The sequence below is a fragment of the Rana temporaria genome, chromosome 5 (genome assembly GCF_905171775.1).
Source record: "Rana temporaria chromosome 5, aRanTem1.1, whole genome shotgun sequence".
Classification (NCBI taxonomy): domain Eukaryota; kingdom Metazoa; phylum Chordata; class Amphibia; order Anura; family Ranidae; genus Rana; species Rana temporaria.
This window is the reverse complement of record NC_053493.1, coordinates 144,474,320-144,497,917: the sequence shown is the minus strand read 5'-3', so window position 1 is coordinate 144,497,917 and position 23,598 is coordinate 144,474,320. Positions and strand designations below refer to the sequence as shown.

The 23,598-nt window shown below is 41.3% G+C and overlaps 2 long non-coding RNA genes and 1 gene segment (V, D, J or C); 1 reads left to right on the top strand and 2 right to left on the bottom strand.

Annotated features, from left to right (window-relative positions):
* Nucleotides 1-1,033: 1,033 nt before the first annotated feature.
* Nucleotides 1,034-1,910, bottom strand: LOC120939592. 3 transcript variants are annotated; one of them, XR_005749287.1, is made up of 3 exons: nt 1,487-1,712; nt 1,204-1,343; nt 1,034-1,073 (listed from the first exon to the last, which is right to left on the bottom strand). It is a non-coding gene; the product is annotated as an uncharacterized LOC120939592 (long non-coding RNA). The 3 variants fall into 3 exon arrangements; XR_005749289.1 differs by lacking the exon at nt 1,034-1,073 and adding an exon at nt 1,088-1,114 and having other exon boundaries at nt 1,487-1,713; XR_005749288.1 differs by lacking the exon at nt 1,034-1,073 and having other exon boundaries at nt 1,329-1,343; nt 1,487-1,910.
* A 3,482-nt stretch (nt 1,911-5,392) lies between these two features.
* LOC120939590 lies at nt 5,393-6,133 on the top strand. 3 transcript variants are annotated; one of them, XR_005749286.1, is made up of 3 exons: nt 5,456-5,680; nt 5,824-5,963; nt 6,053-6,079. It is a non-coding gene; the product is annotated as an uncharacterized LOC120939590 (long non-coding RNA). The 3 variants fall into 3 exon arrangements; XR_005749284.1 differs by lacking the exon at nt 6,053-6,079 and adding an exon at nt 6,094-6,133 and having other exon boundaries at nt 5,457-5,680; XR_005749285.1 differs by lacking the exon at nt 6,053-6,079 and having other exon boundaries at nt 5,393-5,680; nt 5,824-5,838.
* A 9,845-nt stretch (nt 6,134-15,978) lies between these two features.
* Nucleotides 15,979-23,071, bottom strand: LOC120941125. The segment is given in 2 exon segments: nt 15,979-16,379; nt 23,017-23,071. Coding segments are annotated over 2 exon segments (456 nt in total).
* Between the last annotated feature and the right edge of the window lie 527 nt (nt 23,072-23,598).

Here is a 23,598-nt window from a genome sequence, read left to right as displayed (position 1 = left end):
ATAAGTGAATACCTATACGGTAAGTGATACCTAAACAGTATTAATATTAATAATGTAAGATGGTCCGTCTGAACCAACAATGACATACAAGTGAATATAAGCACAATTTAAAGTGAATAAAAAAGAAATATAAATAAATAAATGTATATATTCCATTCATAAGTGTTCTTGTCAGTTTGAACTGAATAAAACAATGCTGGAAATTCAATGTGAAAGATGTCCACCTCCACCAAGAAGATCCCCCAAAAGTGCGCTAATGGATGGCCTCTTACCACAAGGTGTTGACCTAATTGGTTAGAAAAGGTCAAATAAAGCAGTTGGTCACTAAACCAGTTCCAAGATTCAGCTGCGCGGCTTTAAGTTTCCAAAGTTCAAGCACTCTCATAATTGTACAAAGAGAGAGAACCTACAAATGAAGAGCAACTGAGCATGTGCAGAGTACGGGGAGACAGTGTATGACTGAAATTTTAATAGTATAGGCACTTATTTTTAATGAGAAGGGGGGGGGGGGAGGGGGTAACCAAAAGGACCCCGGGGCTTTTGAACGGTGCAAATAGATAATCAGACAAAATTTGATTATAAAATTAGAAAATATAATTTATTACACAAATAATTAATATGCCATAAATACGATAAATTTGAAATACATCTCGATTAAATACGTGATATCAAGACGAAGCATTGTTTAAGTCAGCTCTACATGTTTCACTCCGACGAGTTTCTTCAGGAGCTTTCAGACATACAATGCTAAATATCAAAAGAAAAAACAAGACATATAATTAAATGACTGTTGAAAACAATCATTTATATATCAATACATTTTGGTAAATAATGTCAAAAAAGGGAAAAGAAAAATATTGATCATGAATACATCAGTTATTGTAGATAATGCATGCTCAAGGATCTCAACTACATATAAACAGGGGCCAAAAGTAAAAACAATAATATTTACTTACCAAAAAGGTAAAACAGCAAAAGACAGCAGACCATACAGGAAGGAACCAGAGTCCTCAGGGAAAACAGAATAGTTCAGGAGAACCACAGCAGGATTTTAAGCCATTAATAGAATTAATCTGAAAAATCAGGAAAGCACATGTGGAAACACATATGCAAACTACTCTCAGTTGTATTATGCAACAGTGGGTAAAGAGAATATACACTCCAAAAACTTGTTATAATGAACAATATATGTAATATATATACCTGTCAATAGTAAGCAAAAATGCCTGTTGTCAGTAGAAACAGTCTAATGTTTGCCATAGATATGGATTGAAAGAGGATAAAGGGGAAGGAAGACACTCTCACAGCCCCTCAAATAACCTGATCAAAAAGCGGCATCCGCTCTGTTAAGAAAAAAGGGGGAGAAATAAAAAAGTATATTATAAGTAAATAGGGATAGTTCAGTGCCAAAAAATGCACAGAACAAACAAATCCCTAATGCTCACAGTGTGTAAGCACAAAGCCAAAAAGCTTGTAAGGTAAATACCTGATTAGGACAAAGTCCAAAGATGAAAAGGCAGAGCCACCTAGATAGCTGTGCATACAGCAGCCTTTCCTTGCATTAATTAGGTCTGGTCTCAGCTGGAGCGCCTAACACAGCGCTTGGGCTTTAAATCTGCCACCACGGCGATGATTGACCAATCAAAGCGCCGCAGTGCAGACACATGACCTGGGCGTCAGCAGAAGGAAAATAATCCACCCAGCTGACAAGCTCAGCTGATCCCAATGTAGCCAAAAGTAATGACAGCACACATGAGACCAAGGAAAAGGTCTCTGTGGGCGGTCCAAAAAACGATCGGCGCCATTTTGGAGGCTGGAAAGGTTTCCAGTACAAGATAGCTGGAAGGCAAATGGAATAGACAGCGCAGCAGCGCTGAAAAAACACACAAAACTCAAGCTGGGAATGGATGTGCTGGCGTAAATGGTCAAAAAGAAAGGGACATGAGGGGAAACAATAATGAAAGGGGAGTGATAAACCCTCTTAACCCCTGCAGCTCCCTACGTGTCCGTGTGGCTCTCCTGAATCCATCCTGCGCCCAGAGGCATAAGGGAAAAACATTCCTTGGTGTGCCGTCATTATGAATAGAAGTAATACAATGAAAATAAAAATAAATATAAATAATAAAACAGTATGATATATTGTTACTACTTGAAAGTAGAAAAAGCAAGGTGTTTTGACATATAGTGTTCTTAATTAATATTTGTAAATAGCACTCTGTTTTATGAGATCCATGAGCAAGCAGATCCAACAATCATTAAACACAAAGTTTTATTTGGAGAGACAATCCATACATAATTGCATAAGAAGTTACAGTATGATAAACATACAGTGATTATTGCATCTGGGAAAATCCTAAGTGATTTTTGGATTTCAATAAAAAGAAAAAGAAAAAGAAAAACAAAAAACAAAATAAATAAAATGAAAATAAAATAAAATAAAATAAAAATAAAAATAAAATGAAGAAAAAGGAATTAATTGTAATTAATAAGTAGATGAAAAATAAAAATAAAAAGAAAATGAAATTTTATAGAAGATACATATGAGTATCAATATACAATGATGTTAATAAATATTGCTATGAAATCAGAAACATATATATATATGTGATATATGAATTATGAATTTTAACAATAATGATATAATAGAAGTGAAAATGAAAGACAGCCCTATAAGAAAGGCTTGAAGCTCAAAGCTTCATTTAACCCTGGAGCAATCAAAGCGGACAAGGAGTAAATCCACTTTACCTCCCTTTGGAGCAGTATTTTATCATAGTCGCCCCCTCTCTCACCGGGGGTGATGTATTCCAAGGCAGAGAATTTCATTTTATGACTGTTAAATTGGTGGTGAATGCCTGAGTGGCGGCTTATCGGGGTTTCCATCTTTTTCTTAGCAATCAAGGTAACATGGTCCCTGATCCTATGAAAAAATGGACGCTTGGTTTTTCCCACGTAAAAAGCCCCACATTCGCATTGCATCAAATATACTATGCCAATAGATTGGCATGTTACGGAGAAAGTTGGTTTCAATATTTGTCCATTTGGAAGATTCACGGTGGTGGAAGCGTGAATGTAGCAACAAAATGGGCATTTGTGGCATGGTCTAGAGCCCCTGGGTCCACACAGGCGTGTGTTACCTAAGGAAAAATGGCTGCGGACCAGCCGGTCCCGCAGCGATCTAGATTTCCTAAAGGTAATCTGTGGATAGTCCTTTAAATGTCTAGACACAGCTTCATCGCTGAGTAAAAGACACCAATATTTCTGAAGGATGGAACGCACCTTCTGGTGGTGGCCAGAAAAGCGTGTGATCAATCGTATGCCCGGATCGGGTTTGGAAGTTTTTTGGTCATGGAGCAAGGAACTTCTTTTGTTTTGCTTTGCCCTGAGGTATGCCTTTTTAAGGCCCTTTTTGCTATATCCTCTCTCTTGGAATCTGGTTTGCAATAACTTTGCCTCATGCTCAAAGTTAGATTCAGTACTACAATTGCGACGTAGTCGCAAATATTGTCCATAAGGAATATTAGAGATAAGAGATCTCGGATGTGAGCTAGAGGCATGCAAAAGTGCATTGGCAGGCAGGCAAACCATCGGCAGGCAATGCACTTTTGCATGCCTCTAGCTCACATCCGAGATCTCTTATCTCTAATATTCCTTATGGACAATATTTGCGACTACGTCGCAATTGTAGTACTGAATCTAACTTTGAGCATGAGGCAAAGTTATTGCAAACCAGATTCCAAGAGAGAGGATATAGCAAAAAGGGCCTTAAAAAGGCATACCTCAGGGCAAAGCAAAACAAAAGAAGTTCCTTGCTCCATGACCAAAAAACTTCCAAACCCGATCCGGGCATACGATTGATCACACGCTTTTCTGGCCACCACCAGAAGGTGCGTTCCATCCTTCAGAAATATTGGTGTCTTTTACTCAGCGATGAAGCTGTGTCTAGACATTTAAAGGACTATCCACAGATTACCTTTAGGAAATCTAGATCGCTGCGGGACCGGCTGGTCCGCAGCCATTTTTCCTTAGGTAACACACGCCTGTGTGGACCCAGGGGCTCTAGACCATGCCACAAATGCCCATTTTGTTGCTACATTCACGCTTCCACCACCGTGAATCTTCCAAATGGACAAATATTGAAACCAACTTTCTCCGTAACATGCCAATCTATTGGCATAGTATATTTGATGCAATGCGAATGTGGGGCTTTTTACGTGGGAAAAACCAAGCGTCCATTTTTTCATAGGATCAGGGACCATGTTACCTTGATTGCTAAGAAAAAGATGGAAACCCCGATAAGCCGCCACTCAGGCATTCACCACCAATTTAACAGTCATAAAATGAAATTCTCTGCCTTGGAATAAATCACCCCCGGTGAGAGAGGGGGCGACTATGATAAAATACTGCTCCAAAGGGAGGTAAAGTGGATTTACTCCTTGTCCGCTTTGATTGCTCCAGGGTTAAATGAAGCTTTGAGCTTCAAGCCTTTCTTATAGGGCTGTCTTTCATTTTCACTTCTATTATATCATTATTGTTAAAATTCATAATTCATATATCACATATATATATATGTTTCTGATTTCATAGCAATATTTATTAACATCATTGTATATTGATACTCATATGTATCTTCTATAAAATTTCATTTTCTTTTTATTTTTATTTTTCATCTACTTATTAATTACAATTAATTCCTTTTTCTTCATTTTATTTTTATTTTTATTTTATTTTATTTTATTTTCATTTTATTTATTTTGTTTTTTGTTTTTTGTTTTTCTTTTTCTTTTTCTTTTTATTGAAATCCAAAAATCACTTAGGATTTTCCCAGATGCAATAATCACTGTATGTTTATCATACTGTAACTTCTTATGCAATTATGTATGGATTGTCTCTCCAAATAAAACTTTGTGTTTAATGATTGTTGGATCTGCTTGCTCATGGATCTCATAAAACAGAGTGCTATTTACAAATATTAATTAAGAACACTATATGTCAAAACACCTTGCTTTTTCTACTTTCAAGTAGTAACAATATATCATACTGTTTTATTATTTATATTTATTTTTATTTTCATTGTATTACTTCTATTCATAATGACGGCACACCAAGGAATGTTTTTCCCTTATGCCTCTGGGCGCAGGATGGATTCAGGAGAGCCACACGGACACGTAGGGAGCTGCAGGGGTTAAGAGGGTTTATCACTCCCCTTTCATTATTGTTTCCCCTCATGTCCCTTTCTTTTTGACCATTTACGCCAGCACATCCATTCCCAGCTTGAGTTTTGTGTGTTTTTTCAGCGCTGCTGCGCTGTCTATTCCATTTGCCTTCCAGCTATCTTGTACTGGAAACCTTTCCAGCCTCCAAAATGGCGCCGATCGCTTTTGGACCGCCCACAGAGACCTTTTCCTTGGTCTCATGTGTGCTGTCATTACTTTTGGCTACATTGGGATCAGCTGAGCTTGTCAGCTGGGTGGATTATTTTCCTTCTGCTGACGCCCAGGTCATGTGTCTGCACTGCGGCGCTTTGATTGGTCAATCATCGCCGTGGTGGCAGATTTAAAGCCCAAGCGCTGTGTTAGGCGCTCCAGCTGAGACCAGACCTAATTAATGCAAGGAAAGGCTGCTGTATGCACAGCTATCTAGGTGGCTCTGCCTTTTCATCTTTGGACTTTGTCCTAATCAGGTATTTACCTTACAAGCTTTTTGGCTTTGTGCTTACACACTGTGAGCATTAGGGATTTGTTTGTTCTGTGCATTTTTTGGCACTGAACTATCCCTATTTACTTATAATATACTTTTTTATTTCTCCCCCTTTTTTCTTAACAGAGCGGATGCCGCTTTTTGATCAGGTTATTTGAGGGGCTGTGAGAGTGTCTTCCTTCCCCTTTATCCTCTTTCAATCCATATCTATGGCAAACATTAGACTGTTTCTACTGACAACAGGCATTTTTGCTTACTATTGACAGGTATATATATTACATATATTGTTCATTATAACAAGTTTTTGGAGTGTATATTCTCTTTACCCACTGTTGCATAATACAACTGAGAGTAGTTTGCATATGTGTTTCCACATGTGCTTTCCTGATTTTTCAGATTAATTCTATTAATGGCTTAAAATCCTGCTGTGGTTCTCCTGAACTATTCTGTTTTCCCTGAGGACTCTGGTTCCTTCCTGTATGGTCTGCTGTCTTTTGCTGTTTTACCTTTTTGGTAAGTAAATATTATTGTTTTTACTTTTGGCCCCTGTTTATATGTAGTTGAGATCCTTGAGCATGCATTATCTACAATAACTGATGTATTCATGATCAATATTTTTCTTTTCCCTTTTTTGACATTATTTACCAAAATGTATTGATATATAAATGATTGTTTTCAACAGTCATTTAATTATATGTCTTGTTTTTTCTTTTGATATTTAGCATTGTATGTCTGAAAGCTCCTGAAGAAACTCGTCGGAGTGAAACATGTAGAGCTGACTTAAACAATGCTTCGTCTTGATATCACGTATTTAATCGAGATGTATTTCAAATTTATCGTATTTATGGCATATTAATTATTTGTGTAATAAATTATATTTTCTAATTTTATAATCAAATTTTGTCTGATTATCTATTTGCACCGTTCAAAAGCCCCGGGGTCCTTTTGGTTACCCCCTTTCCCCCCCCCCTTCTCATTTTTTCTTATCATTGGGGTGAGGTGCCTGTGACTACTGATACTTGTCCACAAAACGTATTCTCACTTATTTTTAATGTTTTACATTCGTGCAAAAGGAGCCAGCCTGAAGTGATCTAGCAGGACCTAATTTTCTGACTAAATTTCCACTTTAATAGACACATTCAGCAACATCCAAAAAAAAAAAAAAAAGGTGTTTTAAACAGATCCAAAATTCATGATTAGGAATATTTTTAATTAGCCTAATGCCGCGTGCACACGATCATTTTTCGGCATGAAAAAAAACGAGGTTTTTCGGCATGTAGAAAAAACGAAGTTTTTCCAACTTCATCAATAAAACAACGCTGCCCACACACCATCGGTTTAAAAAAATTCTCTAGCAAAGCGCTGTGACGTACAACACGTACGACGGCACTATAAAGGGGAAGTTCCATGCGGATGACGCCACCCTTGGGGCTGCTTTAGCTGATTCCGTGTTAGTAAAAGACGATTTACCCTTTTTGTCTGTTACAGTGTGATAAATGTGCTTACTCCATTATGAACGATAGTTTTACCTGTAGTTTTACCAGAACGAGCGCTCCCGTCTCATAACTTGCTTCTGAGCATGCGCGCGTTCTTAACGTCGTTTTAGCCCACACACGATAATTTTTTACAACCCGAAAAACGACATTGTTTAAAACGTCGTTAAAAAAATGCAGCATGTTCGGGGAAAACCCGAAAAATGATTCGAAGCCCACATACGATCATTTTAAATGACATTTTTTTTAAATCCTGAAAAAATAACGTGTGTACGCGGCATTAAGAGCCTATTGAGGGCCTGGGGGTGCAGTTAAACTGATTATTAGTTCATAAAAGTCTAGAATGGCCTATTTAACCAAAAAGAGTACCCATTCTACCATTTACACACACCAGTTAACATACCGTATATACGCCGACCCGAATATAAGCCAAGGCACCTAATTTTACCACAAAAAACTGGGAAACCGTATTGACTCAAGTATAAGCCTAGGGTGAGAATGCAGCAGCTACTGTAAGTGAAAAAGAGGGTAAACAATGCCCATATGCAGCCTCACGGTGCCAATTTTCAGCCTCACTGTGCCCATGTACCTTATCTCAGTATTGATAAGGAGGGAAGGAAACCCATATCCCGCAGTACATTGTCCCCTCTGATTCACAGTGGTGTTGACGATGACATCGTCCTGTGAACATCGGGAGCTGTGCAACTGGTGCTAGTCTGACCACGTGCATTGCCACGTCTGCCATTTCATCATGGACAGCAAGTTGGAACAAAGAGCAAACATGAAATTCTGCGTGAAACGTTTGACATGATTCGGCAAGTTTACAAAGATGCTGCAATGAGTTGAAGATACAGCTTAAGGCCCCTTTCACACTGGAGCGGGAGGTGCAGTGGCAGTATTTTAGCAGCGCTTTACCGACGGAATTGCGACGGTAATCGGACGCTAGCCGTGCGGTTTTACCCCCGCTAGCGGTCGAAAAAGGGTTAATACCGCCAGCAATGCACCTCTGCCGCGGTTTCCAATTGCTTTCAAAGGGAAGAAGCGGTAAACACACCGCTCATTCACCACTCCAAAGATGCCGCTAGCAGGACTTTTGGAGCGGTCCTGCTAGCGCACCGCTCCAGTGTGAAAGCCTGAGGCTTTCACACTGGAGAGACAGCAGCCACTGTTTCAGGTCAGTTTGCAGGCGCTATTTTTAGTGCAATAGCGCCTGCAAACCGCCCCAGTGTGAAAGGGGCCTAAAGGTGACTGATTTGAAACCATTGCGGAGATCCAGCGCGAATAGCAGAAGGTGCTTGACACGCTTTGAAAAGAAGACTTCCAGGGCACATTCCAGAAGAGAACGGAACATTGGGAGCGCTGTATCGCTGTGCAGGGGGACTATTTTGTGGTGTGATGGTGTGTAAATGTAGATAAAGGGCTAGATTCAGGTAGCAGTTACAGTGGCTTATCTCCAGATATGCCGCCGTAATTTCAAATCTGCGCCGGCGTATCTTTACGCCGATTCTCCAAGGCAGATACATCGAAAAAATAGGCTTCCTCCGCTGACCTAACTTGAATGCGGCGGCGTATAATTGTTTGCATTTTTACGCTGGCCGCTAGGGGCGCTTCCGTTGTTTTCGGCGTAGAGTATGCAAATTACCTAGTTACGCCGATTCACAAACGTACGTGCGTCCGGCGGTAGTTTTTTACGTTGTTTGCGTAAGGCTTTTTTGGCGTAACGTTGCTCCTGCTTCTATGAGGCGCACGCAATGTTAAGTATGGACGTCGTTCCCGCTTAGATTTTTGAATTTTTTATGTCGTTTGCGTAAGTCGTTCGCGAATAGGGCTGGACGTAATTTACATTCACGTCGAAACCAATACGTTGTTGCGGCGTACTTGGGAGCAATGCACATTGGGATATGTACATGGACGGCGCATGCGCCGTTCGTAAAAAACGTCACTCACGTCAGGTCATCACACATTGACATAAAACACGCCCCCCCCTTCCACATTTGAATTAGGCAAGCTTATGCCGGCCCCATTTATGCTACGCCGCCGCAACTTACGGAGCAAGTGCTTTGTGAATACTGCACTTGCTCCTGTAAGTTGCGGCGGCGTAGCGTAAATACGATACGCTGCGCCGCCGTTAAAATGCGCGCCCCTACCTGAATCTAGCCCAATCTTTTCTTGTAGTTTTCTTGTAAACAGAGCTAGTTTAATCAAAGCTTTTTTGTACCGCCTCATACCCTTCATCTGCATACTTTTCCTGGGTCTGGGATTCAGAAAGAATAAGAACAAGTAGATCAGTATCACATTTAGGCAACTAGCATTTTAAAAGGGAGATCAGTCAGGGCAGCCAATGTATTTCTCTGAGCACAGGTTTCATTTAAACATACAAAGAAAGTCAATTAACCTAATGTTTATCATTTCAATGTATCTATGGGCCAGATTCACAGCGGAGATACGACTAAGTATCTCAGATACGCCGTCGTATCTCTCAGAGTATCTATGCGACCGATTCATAGAATCAGTTACGCATAGATATCCCTAAGATCTGACAGGTGTAATTGTTTTACACTGTTGGATCTTAGGATGCAGTACCACGGCCGCTGCTGGGGGGAGTTTGTGTCGTAAACCAGCGTCGGGTATGCAAATTAGGAGTTACGGCGATCCACGACGGATTTTCGCGTTCGCTATGTCGCCGTTAGTCTAGTTTCCCGTCGCAAAGTTAGTCGTCGTTTTTGGTGCCTTAACTTTACACAGCAATCGTATTGCTGTATAAAGTATGGCCGTCGTTCCCGCGTCGAAATTTAAAAATTCACGTCGTTTGCGTAAGCCGTCCGGGAATACGGAATTACGCTACGCGCGTCGCCGTTCGAAAAAATTCCGTGGGAATTTCGAAACGGAGCATGCGCAGACGGTCCGACGCGGGAGCGCGCCTAATTTAAATGGCACACGCCTCCGGAGTAGTTTTCATCGCAAGTGCTTTGTGAATGAGGCACTTGCGATGAAAACTTGCGGCGGTGTAACGTATCTACGATACGTTACGCCGCCGCACTTCTACCTGAATCTGGCCCCATGTACTTTGATCAAAAAGCTGAATTTTATTTTCATTTTTAGTCTTTTAAATGTTTATTCCGATTTGTGAATTATGCTAGATACTGATGCTTCATCCATTTCGGCTCCTGCACCCGTGCTCTCCTTCTGGTCCAGTACATTTTTTACACTTCAGCTATTGGGACTATTGTTTTCACAAAAATATTTCAATTCTTTATACCGTATTATTTTAGGACACAAAGTTTTATTTTAGCAGTATTATTTTGCAAATATTATTTGATGTTATCTGTTTTTTAAATACACAAATTAAATTAAATGTAACGTCGGTGTTACTAGAGAAAAAAAAGGTGCTTTTTTGTGTGATTTATCGTGTTTGTAATGGCACTACATGGTCTATTTCTAAATATTTTCACACAAGATTCCCACTGTTTTCATCCATTTTTTCAATTGGATTTAATTGGGAAAATGTGAATCAAGGGAGAAGTAAAAAAACTGTAGACTTATGCCTCGTTTCCACTGAGCGGAACGGTTCAGGTCCCTACCGTTTGGAAGTATTAGAATGGTCCGGCCTCTTCTGGTGAACGTTTCCACTGCAAGTCGGGCCGTCAGGGGCCATACAGGGTTTAGAAAAAATGCCTAGCGTGTCCGCCAATCAGTGGAATGTATTGTAGCTCCGCCCTAACCGAACTGTACCATTTTCTATGGCCTAACATCTGAAGCAGGACCCAGAAGGTTCGGTTGTATGGGCCGTTTTCATAATGGAACCACCCAAAATAGCGTATCGTACCGAACCAATCCGCTCAGTGGAAACAAGGCATTAGTAGAACTTTACATTAGAAAAAGTCTTTCCTAATAGAAAGGCTTTTTATTATAGAGGACGCATGGGGAGGCTGATTTACTAAAAGTGTTGGGAGCAGTGTGAATATTTACTTTAAATATCCAGTCATGTGAAAAGCAAATACTATTACTTCAAATGCCCAATCATGTGCGGATGAAATGAGTAAACAGGAATTTTCATTGTATAGAATTGGGTATTTTTAGTAAATTATCACACAATTTATTGAGTAAAAATATTTAACTGCTTTAAAAATGTTGCCCAACTATTTCTCTTCTGTTATTATGCTCTTGTGCCAGGATGAATTATTGCTGTGTGCATGCATGGGAGTTAGTGTTACTAAACCCAGGACCCTGCATTCATTATATCTGGTCTCCCACAATACACAGAACATGAAAATACAATCATTGTAGTAAATATATCCTGCTAAATACCTTTTCTCATCAGCAGTATATAGCAGTCTTATGACTTCTATCAGTGTCTGGTTAAAGCTTGTAGAAGGAGATTTCATTCTCCCCTGGTTGTCCTATGAGCCTGCAGGTCCCCTGACCCTCTGTCTGGACAGTGCTTAATGGCCCTGTGCTGATAACATGCATCCTCCCAAGAAAAAAAAAAACACACTCCAGCAATACACACCAAACTGAGCATGTGCAGCTTGCCCCCAAGTATCTGTTCTATCAGCAGATACATTGGGACTGTGTAAGAAGGGCAGGATCAGAGAAGACAGGATCAAACAGTATTTTTACAAAATGCAGAGGATTATACCCATAGGTTCCACAGTGAGTATAACAAGCATGCTTTACTACATATACAGACTCCTTTTACTGTTGTGAGTTTAGTAACACTTTAAGTCATCCTGGGCTAGCCAATTAAGTTGGCTGAAGATGCAAAACCTAGAAGACTGGATAGAGATGTCACTGCCAGCAAGGGAGTTTGCAGAGGTCCCATCGCTGGAGTAGAGCTAAGTTTTTAGTTCTGCTTTAAGGTGGTATTAAAACCAAAGTGCAGATTACCAATTCTTAGGCCCCATACACACGATAGAATCCATCCGCAGATAAATCCCAGCAAATGGGTTTCTGCGGATAGATCCTATGGTGTGTACACGCCAGCGGATCTGTTTCCGCGGAGAAATCTCCTCTGGGATGGATTCCAGCAGATCGGATATTTGCTGACATGCACAACAAATCCATCTGCTGGAATCCATTCCAACAGATGGATCCGCTCGTCTGTACAGACTCACCGGATCCATCCGTCCAAAGGGATTCCCCGCACGCGTCGTAATGATTTGACGCATGCGTGGAATTCCTTATATGACAGCGTCGCGCCCGTCGCCGCGTCATAATCGCGGCGACGGCGCGACACGTCATCGCCAGAGGATTTCCGCGCGGATTTCAATGCGATGGTGTGTACACTCCATCGCATAGAAATCTGCGGAAATCTTTGAGAGGATTTATCCGTGGAAACGGTCCGCTGGACCGTATCCGCGGATATATTCTCTCGTGTGTATGGGGCCTTAGATGTGATGGCTGCATTCGTTTTCTTTTAGGCTTTCTTTCCTATATTTTTTCCCTGGTGATCCAGACAGTAAATCATTTAAAAAAAAAAAAGCTGTTCTGCAAATGTGACGAGACAAACCATTTACCGCTGACAGGGGTGCTTCTATTTGTCAGCTTTTTATTTATGCAAAACCTTTATCCCAAAAGGAAAAACTGTTTGCTGTAACTGCTTATAAGGCCTCGTACACACGACCGAACATGTCCGCTGAAACTGGTCCGTCGGACCAGTTTCAGCAGACATGTTCGGTAGTGTGTAGGGCCGACCGGACAATTTTCCGGCCGACCGGACAGGTTTCCAGCCGACAAATGTTTCTTAGCATGCTAAGAAACATGTCCGCTGGAAGCCTGTCCACCGGACATGTCCGATGGTCAGTACGACTCATCGGACATGTCCGCTGGCCCGAGAACCCGCGCATCGCGTCAAAGTGATTCGACACATGCGTGAAAGCATTAAACTTCCGGGTTCGCGCATGTCGCCGCGTCATCACCGCGTATTCTGTCTGCGGGGAATTTGGTTTGATGGTGTGTACAACCATCAGACCAAAATCTGCTAGCAGACATGTCCGATGAAAACAGTCCGCAGACCGTTTCCATCGGACAGGTCCGCTCGTCTGTACGAGGCCTGAGGGATTAGCTGGAGTTTGGCTTCAATTTGATAGTACATGCTAGTACATCTAACGCTACCCTTTCCCTAAACCAGTGGTAATCAACCCTGTCCTCAGGGCCACTAACAAGCCAGGTTTTATGTATAACCTTGGGGAGATGCAGACTAGAATACTGCAATCACTGAGCAGCATATGATATCACCTGTGATGTATTTCAGTTATCTTGCAAACCTGGCCTGTTAGTGGGCCCTGAGGACAGGGTTGATGACCACTGCTCTAAACTGAAAATGTTTCTGTTCAGAGGTGCCCCCTGTGCTCTTTCATTAAGAGCGGGGGCATTCTAATACAGGAAGGTTGTTACTGGTCAGATCAGCAGGTGAAAGCAGAGGGGAAAACCCTAAAAAGAAAACTAAAATAGCCACCATATCTAATAATTGATAAGCTGCAATATATTACTCTTTTAATCTATTAAACTCTTTGGGTTTAATACCACTTTAAGTTTCTGGTACAAGGCATGACAAAGTTATTTACAAAAATGAAAAAAGACTAAACAAAATAAAAATAAAAAAAGTTTAAATCTAAGTGCAAAAAATGTAAGAAAATAAAAAAAAAAAGGAAAAAGGAATAAATTAGGGCTGATTATGATAAACTAAGGTTAAGAAGGGGGTTAATCAAGCGAAGACCTTAAGCATTAAGCATCCATAACTCTTTGGCACAATTGGAACGCCCAAGGCTTCCACTGTGGTCAATGTGCTTTAATAGTGGTTCCATAGAAATAAAGCCTGCAGTAATATTGCTAGAATGTATTTTGATTCTTTCTTTTAAATGCTGATCAAATGACTGGCCTTTCACCATCATACGATTTCAGTTCCCACAACCTCACAAATGATAAATAAAATATATATTTTTTTAATTTAAATGAATAATCCTTCTGCTAAAGGAACTCGAAATTTCCAGTTTTAGGTGAACTGACTCTAATTTTATGAATAACAATATGTAATGTAACACAGCAAAAAAAATAAAAAAAATAATCAGATTTTGTGAATGTGAGTTTAAAATCCTTAACAACATACTTTTATATATGGAAAACACAAGTCTGTTAGAATTGGGATTCAATAATTACTCAAAGGGTGTATTCACACCACATGCAGTGGGACTTCATTGGGTGGCTATTCCAGTGGAGTTCCACCACATGGCAAAGCAAAATGCCTTGTCTCCAGTGTGCCTGGTGTACAGGCTGCAAAAAAGTATGGCAGCCAATCTATGAAATGTCTGTGTGACGTTTCAATAAAGTTTGTTTCAAAACAAATGAATGATGTGATGTGCCAAGATTACCGGTACATCGGCACTGCACTGATCCCGCTGGACCGCACTTCATACCAGCTGCTGTGTTGTACCTGGACCCTGAGTATTTCATAATTGCACAGTGGAACCAACTCACCTACTATGTAACTATCAGGCGGTGGTTTCAGCGGGGAGCATCGATAGTTTAGAAAAACTATTAGATAAGCACCTGAACGACCGCAACATACAGAGATATACAATGTAATACTGACATATAATCACACACATAGGTTGCACTTGTGTCTTTTTTTAACCTCGCCTACTATGTAACCAGACTGTTAGACATGGGTGCTCAACCTCCAGCTGTTGATGAACTACAAGTCCCATCATGCCTTAGCCTTTGAAAGTCATGCATGTAACTGTAAGCCTTGCAATGCCTTATGGGACTTGTAGTTCCGCAAAAGCTGGAGGGCCACAGGTTGAGCATCCATGCTGTAAGACATTCTAATGGCATAGAAACCATGGGCCAGATTCACAGAAGAAGTACGCCGGCGTATCTACTGATACTCCGGCGTACTTTCAAATTTGCCGCATCGCATCTTTAGTTTGAATCCTCAAACCAAGATACGACGGCTTCTGGCTTCGATACGACAGGCGTACGGCTTCGTACGCCTTGGGATTGTAGGTGCAATACTTTGGCGCCCGCTGGGTGGAGTTTACGTCGTTTTCCGCGTCGGGTATGCTAATTAGCTTTTTCCAGCGATCCACGAAGGTACGCGCGGCCGTCGCATTCTCTTACGTCGTCGCTAGTCGGCTTTTCCCGGCGTATAGTTAAAGCTGCTATTTCGTGGCGTATGGATAGACTTGCCATGTTAAAGTATGGCCGTCGTTCCCGCGTCAAATTTTTTACTTTTTTTTTTTGCGCAAGTCGTCCGTGAATAGGAAAGGACGTAACTCACGTCCATGTTCAAAAAATGATGTTGGTGCGATGTCATTTCGCGCAAAGCACGGCGGGAAATTTAGAAACGGAGCATGCGCATTTCAATTGGTACGGGGACGCGCTTCATTTGAATGAATCACGCCCCCTACCCGCCCAATTTGAAATACGTGCCGAGAAATACACTACGCCGCCGTAACTTACGGCGCAAAATCTTCCTGGATTCGAAATTCCGACAGGTAAGATACGGCGGCGTAGCGTATCTCTGATACGTTGCGCCAGGGCAAATGTCTGTGAATCTGGCCCCATATTGCTATAGGATACAGGGGTTAATTTACTAAAACTGTAGAGGGCAAAATGTGGTGCAGCTCTGCATAGAAACCAATCAGATTCCAGGTTTTTATTTTGTCAAAGCTTAATTGAACAAGCTGAAGTTAGAAGCTGATTGGCTACCATGCACAACTGCACCAGATTTTGCACTCTCCAGTTTTAGTAAATGAACCCTACAGGTACTTACAAAATGTTAGTCTGTTTACACCATGGAAAGGAAGGATAAGGTGTACTTACTTGCTACAATGAGTTTGGTGCCAGAACTAAACACCTGATGAGAAATTCCTAACGAAGCTCCTTTTGCGCAAAAGTAATTGGCAGCATCTTCATGTGTGATATTATTTATATCAAGTTGATACTTTACATTGTTTTTGCCTTTGATTTGCACTACGTGAGCAGAAAACTTTTCCAGTAAAAGCCCCTCATCAAAGACAGTCTTCTCCCCAACCACAGAGATAATCCTCTTCAGGGCTTCATTCGGTTTCTGGGAATACCAAAAAAGATTGGAACCTTCCTTTGCACTGCATTCAATTCGAACCTTTAAGAACTGTCCTCCAGCCTTAGTTTGAGATGGATGGATTTGCTCAATATCATTGTTTCCATCTAGCAAGGAAAGATCACAATAAATAGGTTTAAAATTTAGGAAATATGGCATATATAAAAATAGATATATGTCTGTGTTCTAAAAATACATACATGCTTTATAAAGAATCAGGATCAAAAAGTAAAGGTGCAGCATGGTGTTTGGAAAGGTTTCTTTTTGTTCTACAACTAAAAGTCAACAGTTTGTGTTTTGAAAAGCATTAGTAAACCACTTCCTATGTGTGGTCTTCTAGTTCAGAAAATCCCAATTAAAGATTTATGTATGTGTTAAACACAGAGGTCTTACTAGATATGGACAATTCATGGAAAATGCACTGTACCTCCCTCCTCCGGGTAAATATTGGTTTAAAATATTCCAAAGTAGCATTTATCAGTCCACTAAAACAAAGTGAATTGATCCAGTCATCCCTAGCTTAAACCATAGAAATACAGAAAGCAGTACCCACCGAAAACACTATAAAAGGGACCAAGATAATTGTAATTGTAGTTTCATCAGGGCTACAAGAACGGGATTAAAAAGGAAAACAAACAAAGTCATAACAATGAAAAATGAGGTCTAGATAATGCAATATGAATACATAACACAAAATCTAGAACATCACATAACATCATAATTAGAACAAACTTGTCACAACTTCAATAATCTTGAATGGCTTAGAAAATGTTAAAAGATACAAATGATATACCTACTAAAACATCCAGGAAATAAAGTGGATATATCAAGTAAGCATCTATTAAATTATATCAAAAAGAAAATGTGTAACAAGTACAGAAAATGTAGGCTGCTGAAATATAAATATTTGGCTTCTAGAACTAAAGTACTAAAAATGTAAATACTACAACACTTTGAGACCACGCTGCTGAAAAATAAACGAATTGGCTCCTAAATTCAATAAAAAAAAAGCGCATTTTCTCAAGGCTTCTTCTTCAAAACCTGGAACCTTGTGCGCATGCTCTGAAACGCGTCACCACCCCTATCCTGACATTACTTCCAGCGCATGCATTCCACACACAGGGTGTGTGTTCCACCAAGGTCCAGAAAGGGTGGTGGCCATCTTGACTAGGCGATCCTATCCTCCCTCACAGCTGCTGGATGGCATAGGGAGATGGGGATGCATTGCCAGAAGCCCCACCAGGAATGTCTTGATATAGAGCCTATTACACATCCACTTCTTGTAAGTGTTTTTGACCTGTGCTTTCTAATAGACTTGCACTTAGAAGCGCCTTCCTTGTTTTTCTCTTTTTCTGCTAGAGCGGTCTCTTCTAAAGAACTGCCGTAGAGCTATCTCCAGCTGTGTGAATGTGTGTGTTTACTTCCATACTATACTGGCCCACCTGGCAGAAGCGCCCTATTCCCTTTCTTTGATTTCTACTCTACTCTACAAGGTGGGCACTTGCTTCAGGGGCACCCCATTGAGAGGGACGCCAGCAGCGTGGTTTGGCTATGGAGGAGTAGAGCACATGGACTGCAAGCTGGGCTACTTTCTTTGCTATACACAGACCGGCTTCTCTGGTGCCTCCTGCAGTGACCACCATGATGGACACGTGCTCTAGCACATCCAGGAGCACAGACAGACCCTTCCCCCCGCAATAAACCCAGAGCAAGTTGATACTTCTCATCCCTCTTCAGCAGCAGCCAGCTCCAGCATCTGTTGCTGCCAGCAGTACAGCTCCTGCTCAGTCTGGTAAGCAACCTCCTAACGCTGCCCTGCAGATAACACTTTTGGCTCCAGAGAGAGCCAACATTTGACACTCCCTGCCAACCCCCACCAACCATTTGCAGTCCAAATACAATCTACTCTGAAAGCAGATTTACTGAAATCAAACTAATTGTGCTCTGTTAGAACAGAGAGTGGTCTCCCTTGAACAGCAGCAGACCAAATCCCATAAACAAAAACTTGCAACTTCATCTGGATGACCTAGAAAATTGCAGTAGGTGGGACAACATCAACCTATTTGGGATTCCAGAGGCTACAATGGGCACCAATCTACTCCATCTGTAATGACCAATCCTTAAAACATTACTAAAGGCAAAACTTTTTTGTTTTGTTTTGGATAGAGTGGAGAGGGATTAGAAAACCTGTCAGAATTTATTGAAGTCGGTGCCCCTGTTAGGGAGATTCACCCTCTCTGTTTGTCCTGTTTAAGATTATCATTGAAAGTGAAAGTAAAATAAAATCCCAAATTGTGGGTTGTACCCAGAAAAGTAATAGATGGGATATATTCCAGTGGGGACACTAGTTCTTGTGACCTGGGTGTCCCCAAGGGATTCCCCTAATTTGCACAGATGTCCTGTTTGGCTATGGGACAGGAAGTAAAGGGAAATCTCTGAAAGGGACGGAGGTGATGAAAAAAATCTGACAGGGGTTATAACCCTCCCTTACTTTAAAATGAAAAAAAAAAAATGTTTTGCCTATAGTTTTACTTTAATACCTACCTGGACAAGCCACCATCCTTGGCTCTGGAAATTGATTGTGTATATCGTGTGTGACCTAAAACATGGTCAGATAGCTCCAATCACAGAAATGTCCTCTACAGAGTCCATTATTTCAGGATTGAGATGGGCACCACCATTCTAATCTAATTTTCTCCTCCTCCCGCTCCCCTGGCGCCCAATCTTCTCCACATCATAAGTGCTGGAGCTGCAGCAAAGATTCATTTAGCAGCGTAGCGTTTCTGATGTTGAGGAGATCAGGCCCCAAGGGGAGCAGCAAGGGGAGATGTTTGGATTAGACATCCCTTCCTTTCCAGATGACAGCTATCAAGTAACCAGTAGTATAGATGCAGCCGGCAGCTATGAAGTTTCTTGTCATTTTTTTCTTGCCAATATGCAAGCTTTTGGTAAAAAAAAGGCATGGGTAGCTGGGCACTGCCATGGGGGACATGTACCAATGCAAAAATAAAATAAAAAATTGCTGTTCAGCGGGGAGTGGGTATTTTATAGTGATTTAAAAGGCAACAATACAAATACAATTTAAATTTAAATTACATGCTTGGGGGATTCCTTAAACTGTGAAACTTGCAAAAGTAATTCAGTATCTAGAGAAAAAAAAGCTATTGCTCCTAAATGAAAATTCCTAGCTGGCTTTATTCTGTTTCTAAAAATGCCCCCCCCCCCCTTGCAGACATGCTACCTGGCTGGCAGGGAAGGAGGGTGTGGATTACACTTCCTGAACCAGATCACATGATTTCAACATTGGGAGGGTACCTTGTGAGAGGGGGATGCAAGCCCTGCCCCCTTGCAAAGCATCTTATCTCCATGTTGTTGGTACAAGGACCTCATCCCCACATCCCTGGCCCAGTGGTTGTGGGGGTCTGTGGGGGGACTTATTAGAACCTGGAAGCCCCCTTTTATATAATGGGGTCCTAGAAATCCAGCTCTCCCCGTATGAAAATGAAAAAAAGTTACCTAGAATTCCTTGTTATTCATTCATGAAAAAAGTTAAATAGTAAAAAAAAAAACACAGACAATGTAGAAAAATTCCTTTATTAAAAATAAATATAAAAAAAGTGACCTATGATGTAAATCCAATGTCAGTCATATTGTTTAATGATATAAATGCAACACCAATCTCAATGACTTGCCAACAGGACAATCTGTGCCATGATGATCCTCTTTACACTACTCCCATCACAAATGGCAGTTTTCTGCCAGTGCAGGAAAGTAAGCACAGTGCCTGAGAACCTGAGTGATGTCACTGAATACATATAGTCATGAACATATGTACTCAACGATGTCACCTATGATCCCCACCAACAATGTGAAACACTCCAGCTGGAAACGATACCTCCAATCAATTAATGACTCCTAGTAGCTGTTGGAGGTATGCCCAAACTGGCCAAATCTGGACATGTGAACAAGTTGGATTCAGGTCAAACTCATAGTCGATCTGAAAAATGTTTGAATTCAGGGAGAATGTTTTGTGAAAACATTTATAAAAAGACCCCTTAATATTCTCCTTCCTAATGGGCAGCACAGTGGTGTAGTGAGTAGCACTTTCGCCTAGCAGCAAAAGGGTCGCTGGTTCGAATCCCGACCACGACACCATCTGCCTGGAGTTTGCATGTTCTCCCTGTGCCTGTGTGGGTTTCCTCCGGGTACTCCGGTTTCCTCCCACACTCCAAAGACATGCTGGTAGGTAAATTGGATCTTGTCCAAATTGACCCAGTATATATATGTATATCTGTGTGTATGACTGTGTGTCCCAAGCGTGTCACGATCCTACGGGGTAAAATGACCGCACCAGCCAAGCTGACACTGGCTGGAAAAAGCGCCCAGAGGCGATTCAGTTCGCATGAGTAGCGCTATACAAGTCATTCATTCATAAGCACCTAAAACGTAACTATCTCCTAAAATGAGCCCTTAACCACTTAAGGACCGCCTCCTGCACATATATGTCGGCAGAATGGCACGGCTATACACAGGCACGTCCCTGTACATCACCTTTAAGAGCCCAGCCGTGGGTCGCGCGCACGACCCGGTCCGAAGCTCCGTGACCGTGGCCCGCGGGACCTTTGCACGACCACGCAATTGTCAGTTAAAGCGACGCAGTGCCGAATCGCAAATACTGGCCAGGTCCTTTAACTGCATAATGGTCTGGGTCTTAAGTGGTTAAAGCTCATCTAACCTGAAAACAAACATGTACTTTATTGCAGCTTACCAATCCTCAGATGTGGTGGCTGCATTGTTTTTAGGGTCTACACGTTGGCCTAAGCTGCCCTTTACTGCGCTTTTTAAATGTTCAATTGAACTATTTTTAACAAAAATTAATTTGTTTGGATATTTTTACTTTTTCAATAAAACCCCAATATTTTGGATTTATGCTGGAGGCACTTTTTTTTCCTTTTTATGCTTTGAACATCATACCATCCGGAGGAGTTACAGTTTGAGTTTGAGGATTATTATTGACCCTGAATATCACCCATTTTCCTGATCTGTTGGCTTTTTGGATCCATTGCCTGTCCAGAGAGGAGGTGATTGAAATATTTGCGCCATGTGCCAATTCCATGGTCTGTGGCTATAAGCCTGGTCAATCCACCACCGTATGGTGAGTTGGATCCACAATCTTGGGTAAGAGTAGCCATTTCTCTTCCCCCATCCCTTAAAGGTGAATGCACTCCGGGTGTTAATGATTGCTGTGTATTGCATCCATTGGAAACACAGACATTTGTAACAACAGTGTGTCATCCTTCTTACATCACTACTGACTTCTGCTTATGGACTTTGAGTTTACCATCACTATATTTTTTATAGTTTTTGGTTTTCACTACAATGATACCTGGACTGTATTTTATTTATATTGGCACTTTATAGTTTTGATACACAATTAATGATCATTTAGTTGTGTATTTGATCACACAGTGGTGTAAATGATCACTTTGCTTATAATATTCATTTTTTTTTTTTTTCGATATTCATTGTCAGTGATTTTCTTGCGACATTATATTGCAAGAGATCTTCATATGCACTTTAGTGTGTTATATATGATACCTTCCCCTAACAGGAGACATAAATTCAATTACCTCACGATTTCACTAACCTGTTTTTTCAAGGTTTGGGTTGGATTACCCACCTAAACATTCTTAGCTCTAAACTTTATCTTTACACATTCCCTTACAATTAGTCTGATTGTTGTGTTGGCTGCTGACAGTCTTTAAGGTTGGCGCAGTATATCATTATATATGTTTTGCATGCAAATACAGTAAAAATCTCCTAAACTATGCAAGTTTAAGAGATATTCACAGTACCTACCTGTAGGTAAAAGTGGTGTAACAGGGTTTACAACCACTTTAACAGACCAAATGAGACCAAGTTCATTGCAAGTTTATACATACACTTTAACACTTAAACCCTCCCCCATAGCTCCTAACTCCTAAAATGAACCCTGATCACATATCACTTAGCCCTACCTAAAGATAAGACTTAATGAGACCTTACCTGTAAACTAAGCCCCAACACTCAAGCCTCGTACACACGCACGGTTTTCTCGGCAAGAACCAGCAAGAAAACTGTGCGTGTGTACGAGGTTTTGAGTTTTTTTGGCAAAAAAAATGCTCAGAATCTAGATGAGAAAAATAGAGAACCTGCTCTCTATTTTCTCGTTGTGAGATTCTCAGCAGTGTTTTCCTGCCGAGAAACCCGAGCGTGTGTATACTAACCTCTCCATGGAAACCCGCGCATGTTCGAAATGACTTTGATGCATGCGCGGTAGCTTCCAAGGCACAGGTAGGGTGAAGCAAGATGGCGGCGACAGCATCGAATGTGAGGAGCGCATGCTCGTCATAGTCGATGACGTCACCGCGCTCATGCCATTCAAAAGAACGGCGGTTCTTTTGAATGGTGTGTCTGTACACTAGGCCGGCAAGAGATTCTTGCCAGGAATATCGTCAGGAAAAACAACGTTTTTTTACTGACGAGAATCTGGGCCGCGTGTACAGGGCTTCACCCCTATTTTACTGTCTTTTCATCTCATCCTGCTCTGTAAAAATGGAAAGCAGTCATGTGCTGAAATAATGAAGGACCAGAGGTCCAGCACAAGGAGAAACCTCTCTGATAAAGGGTTGAGCACATCAAAAAGCATTGCAAGTCCCATTTATACAATACAAAATAAGACCAGTAGGCCATGTGCCTACTCACCTATAATTATATGAACCAGATGTCTATGATGAACATGACTTTCCGTGTCAGTCATTACGACTGCTTTACAGTGATTATTCTGAACACATCATGCTATACCGCATGAAAAATCATGCCCTGTAGTGTTCAATGTGAAAGCCCTAAGGCTTTCACACTGAAGCAGTGCGCTAGCAGGAGCGCTCCAAAAGTCCTGCTAGCCGCATCTTTACCGCGGTATAGGAGCGGTGTGTTCACCGCTCCTATACCGCGCCTTCCCATTGAAATCAATGGGAAAGCGCGGTATTAACCCTTTTTCGGCCACTAGCCGGGGTTAAAACCTCACCGCTGTCGCCCGAATATCGCAGTAAATACGACGGTATAGCCGCGCTACAAATAGCGCGGCTATACCGTCACCGCGGCTGCACGCCTCAATGTGAAAGCAGCCTTAGTCAGGAGGGATCCTTTTCTATGTGAGTTATGTAGAAGCAACATCTTTTTTTTTTTTAACAGTCTACGTTTTGAAAATGCAGATTTCTCTGGGTAAACAGTTGAGGGCCTATAGCTTATACATACAAAGGTATTCTGTGTTTTTTGCGCTGTAGT